The following is an 11,521-nucleotide window of genomic DNA, read 5'->3' as shown; positions in this document are numbered from 1 at the left end:
TAGTGATCCTCCTGTCTCAGCCTCCTTAGCCCTGAGATTACAGGTGTGTGCCACCATGTTTGCTTTTGGGGTGGGCTTGGTGTGCCCATGATTCTGGGTCTGGCATGGCATGTGGTACCAGGGATCAAACCCAGGTCCTTGTGTTTGCCAGGCACATGCTTAGACCACTAAGCTATCTCCCCAGCACTGTCCTTGGATTTATTATATAGCCCAGGCAGGGCTCAGAGTTGAGGGGATCCTCCTGCCTCAGCGTTGTAGTGTTGGTATTACAGATATATGCCACACCATGTCCCACCTGGGTAGGGATATCTTAAAATTTTTTAAAAAGTATTTAGTACAGAGTCTACAGGGTCTCACTACACAGATCAGACTCATGGTGATCCTCCTGCTGTCAGCCTCCCAAATGCTTGGATTATAGGAGTGAGCCACCACACCTAGTCTCAGTGTGCCCCAGGGATGGGGCCAGCACAGCAACCATCAATTTTTGATGTGGAAGCTGAAGCTCAGACAGGGTAAGGTGATTTGTAAAGGTCTTTGGCAATAGAGACTGAGTATTTCTGTGTGATCCTACCAAAAGCTTTCTTGGAGCCATTTACCCCAGGCTCCAGGAGGCAAGTCACTTTTTTTTTTTGTACTGGGGATTGAACTCAGAACTTTGTGCTTGCCAGGCAGTTTATGCTATTGAACTATGTTCCCAGCCCCAAGAGATAGGGTTTTTACTTTTGTATGTCAGTATTGCTGGGTTAAAACCCAGGTACTCAACCTGCAAGTCAGGTAAGGGGTGGCACAGAGCCCTGACAGGAATTACCCATCATTTCTTTCCTGGAGGGATCCTTTTTCTGCTTTCTCTATTACACTGAGCATGCAGGTCTGTGATTCTCCAGTCAGGTTCTTTCCTTGCCCTAAGGTGTCGCAGGAGCAGATTATGGGCCCAATGTAGGTACTAACACTGTCTCTTAGACACAGTGTCCTAGGGAAGGGGTTGGCTTGTAGGTAATGAAACAGGTGGCCGTGGAATTAACTGCTTCTCGAGCATGGATTATTGTCAAAATAGGTCAGACCTCTTGAACCAAAGGCAGTGGCTTCATGGTAGAGCCCTGTATAGGAAGGACAGCTTATATGACGTCAGAGAAAGAAAAACTCATTTCCCCAAAGAACAGCAGAAATCACACTATTCTTTTTTTTTTTTAATTTTATTTATATGTGTGTGTGTGTGTGTGTGTGTGTGTGTGGCCAGCTCAGCCTACCAGGGGGCGGGGCCGGCTGGCATGTGGTGCTGGGGGATCGAACCGTGGTCCCTGTGCTTTGCTAAGCTTGTTCTAAGTAGGTGCTTTAGATCACTGAGACATCTCACCAGCCCTATTCTTTCAATTAGAAATTCATGAGCACTTTATGAGCACTTTTTTTTTTTTGAGACAGGGTCTCATTATGTATCTCAGGCTGGCTTCAAACTCATGATGATCCTTCTCCTTCAGCCTCCCAAGTGCTGGGTTTACAGGTGTGTGCCACCATGCCTGGCTAGGAGCACTTCTAAGGCAGAATTGGGAGTAAAAAATCCTATAGGGAACTAGGAGGGTTTTCCATGCAGAGGTGGACAGGTGAGGAGGAGATTCCAGGAGTCCAGTGGGAAGTTGGAGCAGCTTAGAGTAGTCCCTTGGTCAGGTAAGAAGATGAAATTCCCCCATAGCCAGAGGGCATAAGATATTGGTAAACTGGGGGCCTGGGCCTTTGGAAGATTGTGGGCTTTGTCCTTCTTCCTGGAAAGAAAGGTGGGCATTTTAAATAATAAACCTGTCAAGAGTACATGAAATTGCTGGGTGTGGTAGCACACACCTGTAATCCCAGCAGTTGGGGAAGAGGCAGGAGGATTTCCACATGTTCAAGGGCAGCCTGGGCTGCACAGTGAGCTCAAGGCCAGCCTGAACTACACAGGAGACTCTGACTAAAAAAAAGGGTAACAGTACATAAAATTGCTAGGTGTGGTAGTGCATGCCTACAATCCCAGTAAGTTTACTGTGAGTTTGAGGCCAGTATGGGTTACAATAGTGAGACCCTGTGTCCAAAAACAAAAAATAAACTCACTGTTATACTGGAAACAGCAGTTGACACCCTACCATGTTCATTTTCACCAACATCTACTGCTTCTGGGCTAAACACATATCCCACCTGTGCTATTCTACATCCGTAACTGAAAGCATCTCACAATTGGCCCACTGTAGCCTTGTCTGTGCCTGTTGGTAGTGGTGTGATATACCCCACTGCGTGCAGGGTGTTGATAGCCTAAGGTGTTGTGAGTAGGGAGGGGCATCATCCTTATGTGTTTTTCCCACCTCTGAAGTTCTTTACTCTTGCCCTTTTCTACCCATTGTCAAGTACGGTTCTTTTTTTTTTTTTGCAGAACCAGGGATTGAACTCAGGCCCTTGTGCTTGCTAGGGAAGCACTTATTCCACTGAGCCATCTCCCTGGCCCTCAAGTACTGTTGGCACCTGTTTTCCAGTTACTGGCTGTCTGTAGGTTTGGTTGTCATAGTAACTTCCACTGGTACAACTGGACAGGCTTGAATGCAGGCAGGATTCAGGATAAAGGTAGATAGACGATGATGCAGGGCTCAGGCTTCTGGTATTCTTTCCTGATGAAAGGACCTCTTCCTTGCCCCGCTCCAATGGGCATCCACAGAGGCCCATGGCTTCTGCTTGTTACTGAAGGATTAGCCAGAGGAACATAGACAAATCTCTGCTTTGGCTACTCTTTTGGAAGCTCTGTGTGTGTGTGTGTGTGTGTGTGTGTGTGTGTGTGTGTGTGTGTTATCAGGGATTGAACGTAGGGCCTTTGCACTATGCTACATCCTTAGCACTTTTATAATTTTGAGACGGTCTGGTCTAAGTTACTAAATTGTCCAGGTTGGGCTTAAATTTGCAATCTTCCTGCTTCAGCCTTCCTAGTAGCTAGGACTATGGGTGTGTGCTACCACACCCAGGTAGGATGCCTTTTGAATACTGTTTGCTGGCTGTTGTGAGACACCTCAGAACAAGTCAGGTAGAACAGGTTGGTTCTGGCAGAGGCCAGTGGTGGCGTCACTTGGACTGGAAGAATTTGTCTACACTAATTTGTCAGTAGCACTGGTGTAGCCTTTCTCTCTCCTTTTTTTTTTTTTTTTTTTGTTGGTACTGGGGATTGAACTCAAGACCTTGCACTTGCCAGGCAAATGCTTATTCTACAGAGCTATCTCCCCAGCCCCCTATTTTGTAAAAGAAGTCAGAGTTCTAATTTTACAGGTGCCTGTCCCCTATTTAAAATATATGAAACCTGCCAACCTGGGCACACTGGGGAGTAGAGTTGTGAATTTGCCCTTACAAAAGGTTAGGTAATAGAATTGTCTAGGCTTGGTGTTGCTGTGGGAGCCACACCTAGGTTCTCCGGGTATTGTTGTCAAGGAAAACTTGGAAGAATCAGTCTACCCAAGAGCAGAGAAAAGGTGAGTTGAGGGCCCCTGACTTTAGCCCCCATGGCCTTTCTTCAGTAAGGTCTTCATATTCTGAGATCAGAAGCATAGCTTTAAAGGACAGGACTTTTTTTTTTTTTTTTTTTTTACAGGGTCTTGCCATATAGTCCAGGCTGGCCTGAGCTCACCATGTAGCTAAGGCTGGCCAGGAACTTGTGATCCTCCTGCCTCACCCTCCCGAGTTCTATTACAGGCATACACCACCATGCCTGGCTGGAATCCCAGCTCTGAGACTGGGAGGGAGGGAGGGAGGGTGGGAAATTTCACTAGTTCCTGTTGAAAGTTATCACCCAGTCAGTAAACTTTCTCCAGGAGTGCTCAGCAAAAGACCCTGCAGGCCAAACAAACAAACAAACAAACCCCAGCAAACAACAAGTGGTACACTATTCCTCCTTTACAAAGTGGATGGCCCATGACTCCTCTACTATGTCAAGGGACTTTTTGAGGGTTGTTGTTTCTAATAACAGGCTACCTGGTGCAGAGCCTGGGCTGTCTGTCCTGTGCATCAGAGTATGAGGTGCTTCTGCTACCAGCAGTTCAGTTCCCAGCAGCACTGAGGTCTGGTCTTGTGGATGTGCCAAGCATGTTTGGGAAGTGCTAGTGAGGATTTTAATTAATGCTGTGTAATTACTAGATGGTGCTTAACCATCTCAAATGCCCTCTAGGTTTCTAAGCATACAGCTAATCATTTCCTCGCTGGGCCTGGCGGGGAGGATTGTTTTGTGTCTATGGGGTCTTTGGTCAGTACCTAGACTGTGGTACAGACCTACCAGGAAGGTCCCTTCCTTCTATTCCCTTCCAGTCTTGTGGGAGCAAGTTGGGCAGTAGACTGGACTGTTTGCCTATTTCCTCCTCAATGAGGCAAAGGATAAACAGCCTGCACTTCATCTAACAGTGCTGGCTCAGGGCCCAGGGCAGTGTGGGGAGTGGAGAGATGTACAGTATTGACCTGGAAAACTATGGGGAGAGTGCTCAAAAAGAGGAACAGGCACAAAGGTCCTTCCTGCTCTGTGCTTTATTACTTCTCACTGTATTAGGTTGGCTGAGTGAGCTCTTTCAAGGTTATTTCTCTGTCTGTGGCTCTCAAATCACTATCTCACTGGAACTTCAATTTCCTACAATGCCTTCTTCCCCTTTTGACATCTCATAGACTATGTCAAATTGCTGAGAGGCCTATGGATTACTCCACCCGTCAGCCAGGATGGTGTTGATCTGCCCAGACCTTTGCTCTGTGTTCTGCATTCAGACCGCTTCCTGTAGACTGTCCTCGGGGTCAACGTGTTATCGTCCCGGCCTACAGTGTGATTTCTCGCCCGCCAGCCACCACAGCCGGGACCTTGGAGAGCTGCTGGCTACGGTCTCTGCGCCCGTGTCCGTACTGTCCTTTAGGGCCGTTTAGCGTGGGCCGAAGGAACAAAGGAAAGTCCCTTACGGCCAGCCTGCCTGCCTCAACCCCTCAGCTACAGCCGCGGGCCCAGCCTCTAGGGAGCTCCGGGACCCGCAGGCGGGCAAGGCGCACGCGCACCAGGGCTGCGGGGCCGCGCACGCACGCCTGAAGCCTGCGTCACAAACCCGGCGCGCGCCCCGCCCGCCTGCCGGTGGGAACCGCGGCGGCGGCGGCAGCCTGGCCGTGAGAGCGTAGGGTGGCGCGGCCCGGAACCGCAGCCCCGGCCGCTGCGGGCGCGACGCGAAGAGGCCCGAACTAACCGCGTACGACGAGCCGCGGGCGCCCGCGGGGGACCTAAGGAGGAAGAGGCCGCAGTACCGTTCCCCTTATCGCTGGCGGCATGAGCCACTTCCAGATCCCGCCTGGGCTCACGGAGCTTCTTCAGGGCTACACGGTGGAGGTGCTGCGGCGGCAGCCGCCGGACCTCGTGGAGTTCGCGGTGGATTATTTCACCCGCTTACGCGAGGCCCGCGTTCCAGCCGCCGCCGCCGCCCAGACAGACGACCCCGAGCCGGAGCCCGAGGTGGGCCCCGGCCCCGACGCGAGCAGCGAGACGGAGGACGACGACGAAGAGGACGTGGAAGGTAGGCGGCGGTGGTGGGCGGGGGTCTCCGTCGGTCTGAGCGGGCAGCCACCGCCCTGGGGCGGGGTCGGGGCGCCTCACAGAAGAAGCAGGAGCCGGGCCGAGCCCCACGCGCGCCGCTTCCACGCCCGGCCCTGCGGTCCCCGAGTGCAAGGGCAGGGGGAGTTGTCGGATTGGGCGCGAAGAAACGTGAGCTGCTCAGGCCCTGCCGCAGACCCCTTTCCTCCCGGGCCTCCTGCCTGGAGGACCAGAGCATTCGCTTTCACCCACTGGTGCTTCATAACCAGGACGGTAACTTTGGCGAGATTTCACGTATTGGAAAAGTTACTGAAGAACTTTTAAGCAGAGACAAAAGATAGTAATCACTGTATGTATACGTACAGTAGTAATCACTGTATATATACGTACACATTCAACAGTAGTAATCACTGTATATATATGTCCACATTCAACAGTTGTCGTTAGCTGTCACAAATGTTTCACCTGACCACCCACCATACCGCTTTGCTGAAAAAATTTTTTTCCTTACGATGCTGGGAATTGAGCCCACTGAACTACATCCCTAGCTTTTTATTTACTTATTTATTTTAAATTTTGGGACAGTGTTTCACCAAGGAGCTCAGGCTAGGCTAAAATTTGTGATTATACTCCCTTAGTCTCTCAGAGTGCTGGGATTACAGGCGTGTGCCCCTATGCCCAGCTCCTTTACTGAAATATTTTCAAGCAAAGTTTGATCATTTAGTCCTTGCTTAAGTGTGCGTTCTTAAAACAATCCGTGTGTGTGTGGGGGAAGCATGTATGTATTACAGTTGAATCACATTTGGTGAGAATAAAGCACTATCTTGTTTAGTGTGTAGGTACCAGGAAAAGAAGCAACATTTGGTACCGTACTGTAGATCTGATTTAAACAAGTAAGTCCAGAAGCAGTTTCATTTTCTTGGTTGGTTAAGAATGCTTTGTTGGGCCAGCCAGATAGCTCAATGGACTAAAGCGCCTCAGGACTGGGCTGGGGGATTTGGGAGGGGGGTGTCTGATCCCCTGCTTTCCGTGCTGGCCCCGCCCTCAGGGTGTGAGCGAATGAGACTGGCCAAGGTGGTGCACACCTGTAATCCCGGTGTTTGGGAGGCTGAAAATCCTGGAGGATCACTACAGAGTCTGAGCTGTGTAGTGAGACCCTGTAGACCCGGTACTAAATACATTTTTTAAAATTTAATTTAATTTTTTTTTTATTTATGTATGTGTGTGTGTGGCCAGCTCAGCCCACCAGGGGGCGGGGCTGGCTGGCATGTGGTGCTGGGGGATTGAACAGTGGTCCCTGTGCTTTAGCTAAATTTGTTCTAAGTAGGTGCTTTTAGACCACTGAGCCATCTCACCAGCCCCCAATACATTTTTTTAAATAATTTTTTTAAAATTTTATTTATTTATGTGTGTGTGTGCGCGTGTGGCCAGCTCAGCCCACCAGGGGGCGGGGCTGGCTGGCATGTGGTGCTGGGGGATTGAACCGCAGTCCCAGTGCTTTGCTAAGCTTGTTCTAAGTAGGTGCTTTAGACCACTGAGCCATCTCACCAGCTCCATACATTTTTAAAAAAATTAGCTTAAAAAATGCTTTGTCAGTTTAATATAAGAATTATCATACATTTGAACTAAAACATTTGAGAGATAAAGTGTTACTGAAAAGTATTACACAATGCATGGCACCTAGCGTGTATTTAAGGTTTCCTGATGTTGTAGTATATTTCAGCATCTCATTACTTTTTTTTTTTTTTCTTTGAAAAGGAGTCTTGCTGTTACTCAGGCTGCTTTCTAAAGCTTTAATGAGGCTGGCCATTGTTGGCATACTCCTGTAACCGCAGCATTTTGGAAGGCTGAGGCAGGAGGCTCACCCTGAGTTCAAGGTCTGCCTGGCTTCAGACCTTGAGTGAACATAGTGAGTTCAGAGCAAGTCTGAACTACATAGTGAGACCCTTTTCAAAAAAACAACTACAACAAAGAAAACCTTAATTGCTTCTCCCACCTCAGCCTCTCCAGTGCTGGGACTACTACTAGCCCTTGCTTTGCTTTTCATTCCTTGTTATTGATGAATACTGTTTCATTGTTTGAATATAGGTACTATATACCACATTTTGTTAGTCTGTTCATCAGTTAAAGGACACCTAGATTGTTTCTACTTTGCAACTATTATGAGTCATGCTTCCATGAATATTCATTTGTACAATTTTGTGAGTAGAGATATATTTTCATTTTTCTTGAGTATATACCTAGGAGTAGTTTAGCTAGGCCATATGGTAAATCTGTGTTTAACTTTTTGAGGAATCGCAACCCTGTTTTCTTAAGTGTCTTGCATGACGGATGATGTTGAGCATCTTTCTAAATATTTGTTGGAAAAAAAAATATTTGTTGGCCCTTTGTACATTTCCTTTTTTTTTTTTTTTTTTGTATTTTAGGGTGTTCAGGGTCTCACTACTAGTTCGGATTCATAGTGATCCACCTGTTTACAGCCTCCCAAGAGCTGGGATTACAGGTGCACACCACCATGCCCAGTCTTGTATATTCCCTTTGGAGAATTATCTTTAAACTCTTTGTACATGGGGTTGTCTTTTTATTTTTAGGTTATAGGGGTTCTTTATATATTCAAGATACAAAGCATCTAGCAGATACATGATTTAGATACTTTCATCCATTGGGGTTAGAACTCAGGGCTTGTGCATGCAAGCATGTGCTCTGCAACAGAACTACACTTCTAGTTCCTGATGACTTCTGTTTTTAGGGCAAAGTTTCATTATGTACTCCAGGCTGGGCTTGAGCTCACAGCAGCCTTCCTTGCAAGTGCTGGGGTTACAGGTATATGCCACTATGACCAGCTCCTTTTTTTTTTTTTGTGGTACTGGTATTGACCTTAGCACTAAGCTACATCCCTGCTTGGTGGTCCTCTCAGTGCCTTAACTGTTTTATTTTATATTTGAGAAAGGTCCTTGCTATGCAGTTTAGGCTGGTTCTAGACTTCACAGTGATCCTCCTGCCTCAGCCTACCAAGTACTGGGATTACAGGCATCTGCCACTACATCTAATTTTAGTCCCTTGAATTTCTTTTTCTTTTTTTTTTTTTAGTCCCTTGAATTTCTACATGACATTTAGGATTAGCTTGTCAATTTTTGTGAAGATATCAATAAGAATTTTTAAATTTTTGTTTTATCTTATTTTTGTGATATTCTGCTATGTATTCTAGGCTGGTCTTGAACTTTCTTTGTAGTCTGGGCTTTCCTTGAGTTGACTTCCTCCTGAGTGTTGGGATTACAGGTGTACATGAACAGACATTGAGTTTTCATTCTTAGTTTACAGCTCAGTTGAAAGATGAGATTATTTCAGGATTAAGAATTACTCCATTAGGGGCTGGTGAGATGGCTCAGTGGTCTAAAGCACCTATAGAACAAGCTAAGCTAAGCAAAGCACAGGGACTGCGGTTCAATCCCCCAGCACCACATGCCAGCCAGCCCCGCCCCCTGGTGGGCTGAGCTGGCCACACACACACAAAATAAATAAATACATAAATAAATAAAAAAGAATTACTCCATTAAAAAAAAAAAAGGGTGATGGGCTCAGGATGTAGCATGTGGAAAGTCCTGGGTTTCCACTGAAGAAGCAACTTGTAGAAAATAATAGATGTATTTTGCTCATTAGTAATCTTTTTTTTTTTTTTTCAAGTGTTTCAGAATTTTGTTTTAGGATTTGATTATAGATTGTGGTTTTCTTGGTTGGAGCCTGAGTGGACAGAATGATTATGTCCAAAGAAGCAAAGATAACTTTGAAATAAATTCCTTTTAAGTAATTAATTAGTTAATTTTGGCAATGGGAATGGAACGCAGGACCTTATGCTTGCCAGGCAAGCACGTATGCCTTTGAGCTATCTCCCTAGTCTATATTTATTTATTTATTTATGGAACTGGGGGTTGAACTTAGGCCCTTGCACTTGCCAGGCAAGTGTTTATTCTACTGAGCTATCTCCCTGGCCCCTCCCTGGTCTATATTTAATTTATATATAAAAGATCTATGTGCTCATGATAAGAATTAATAATTTTAAATAGTGTAGTTTCAGGAATGAAAATAGGAGTTGGGACAACTTTTTATGTCTTAAAATATGATTTGTTAGGACTGTTCTTAAATATTATGTATTCATTGTAAATTATTCTGTTTGAGCCAGGGGTGATGATGCATGCCTGAAATCTTAGCCCTTGGGAGGCTGTGGCAGGGGGATTGTTGTGAGTTTGAGACCAGTCTAGGCTAGAAAGGGAGCTCAAAGCCAGCCTGAACTGCGTAGCCAGACCCTGTCTCAAAAAGACAATAAATAAATAAATTGTTCTGTTTATAGTTTTTTTTTTTTTTTTTCTGTTCATTCCTGTAATATATAGCACTTTGCAATTAAAAGAAAGTATGACTGTTCCGAGGCTGGAAACTAGACCTTTTAGCTTGTGTTATTTTTCTTGTATTTAAGGTTCTGTTTAAATTAATTTAGGGTGGGCATAGTGGCACACACCTATAATCCCAGCAACTCAGGAGATAGTTATTCAAATCAGTTAATCAATAAAATGAGTTCAACTATAAATAGCAAATGGCTTGCATTTTCTTAGTCCTTTCTAGGCTGGGTAATATTAGGAAATCATTCAGTGCATTTTTTTATTTATTTATGTTTATGTTTAAAAAACAAAAAAAAAATCTTTTATGTGTATTTGTGGTGTGGGGATCAAACCCAGGACCTCTTATATGTTAGATAAACCCTGTACCATTCAGTCAATTCCCCAGCCCAGTCCTTTTATATTTAGTAACTTTGTATACGTTCAGGTCTGTGATAGACAAAAAGTGGTGGGAAATTCCCTATTTTCACTGCTTAGTGGGCAGGGAGATAGGTCAGTGTCAAGTGCACAGTCCTGAGTTTGATCCCCAGTGCCAATAAATAAATAAATAAATAAATAAATAAATAAAATCCCTATTTTAGGGGCCGGGGAGATGGCTCAGTAGAATAAGCACTTCCCTGGCAAGTGTAAGGGCCTGAGTTCCATCCCCTGTTCCACCAAAGAAAAAGAAAAAGAAAAAAAAAAATCCCTATTTTTTTTAGGGAGCTTTCAGGTGGACTGGCAGCCATCGAGTTTGTATGTGCTACAATAGAGAAGAGATTCCCAGTTCTTGAAATAAAGCTGTCTTTTTGTTTTTTGAGACAAGGTCTCATTTTGTAGTTTATATTGGCTACCTCAAATTCAGATTCACTGTGTAGCCCAGACTGACCTCAGACTCATGGTGCTCCTCCTGTCTCAGCCTCTTGAGTGCTTGTATTATAGGCGAGTGCTTCCATGCCTGGCTTGAGTCATCACTTTTGAGTTCCGAGGATATACTTGGTCTGGACATAGGCCTTTTCTTTTCTTTTCTTTTCTTTTCCTTTCTTTTCCTTTCTTTTCCTTTCTTTTCCTTTCTTTTCCTTTCTTTTCCTTTCTTTTCCTTTCTTTTCCTTTCTTTTCCTTTCTTTCTTTCTTTTCTTTCTTTCTTTCTTTCTTTCTTTTCTTTTCTTTCTTTTTTTTATCTATTTTAGTACAGCGTCTACAAGGTCTCACTGTACAGATCAGGTAGTGATCCTTCCTCTTTTTCAGCCTCCCAAGCACTGAGATTACAAGCCCTCACATAAGCCTTTTGAAGCAGAGGGTATCCCAGGGACAGAGAAATATCAGACTTGCTAGTATATATTGGGGAAGGCGTTGGTAGGTGGCAGTGCTTATTTTTGATTTTGACTGTTCATTGGGTAGATGTATCTTTTAGAGGAGTGCTTTGCAAAAAATGAGTAAATGTCTATTAATTGACAATATGTAGTAAGAAGAATAATGTAAAGCTGGGCATGGTGGTACACACTTGTAATCTAAAAGCACTAGGGAGGCTCAGGCAAAGGAGCATTGCTATGAATTTGAGGCCAACCTGGACTACAGACTGCATTCTTTTTTTTTTTTT

At 45.1% G+C, this 11,521-nt stretch overlaps 1 protein-coding gene across 1 annotated transcript in view; it reads left to right on the top strand.

Moving 5' to 3' along the window:
• The first annotated feature begins 5,089 nt into the window (after positions 1 to 5,089).
• The window catches only part of Prkar2a (protein kinase cAMP-dependent type II regulatory subunit alpha), a 107,774-nt gene continuing 101,342 nt past the window's right edge, over positions 5,090 to 11,521 (top strand). The window contains exon 1 of the mRNA XM_023704557.1: positions 5,090 to 5,534. Coding sequence (XP_023560325.1) covers positions 5,291 to 5,534 — 244 coding nt within the window. The 5' untranslated portion in view covers positions 5,090 to 5,290. The remainder of the gene's footprint in view (positions 5,535 to 11,521) is intronic.

This window comes from Octodon degus, unplaced genomic scaffold, assembly GCF_000260255.1.
Source record: "Octodon degus isolate 3935 unplaced genomic scaffold, OctDeg1.0 scaffold00008, whole genome shotgun sequence".
Taxonomy (NCBI): Eukaryota; Metazoa; Chordata; class Mammalia; order Rodentia; family Octodontidae; genus Octodon; species Octodon degus.
The sequence above is the reverse complement of the archived record's forward strand: the minus strand, read 5'-3'. Positions and strand labels throughout refer to the sequence as shown.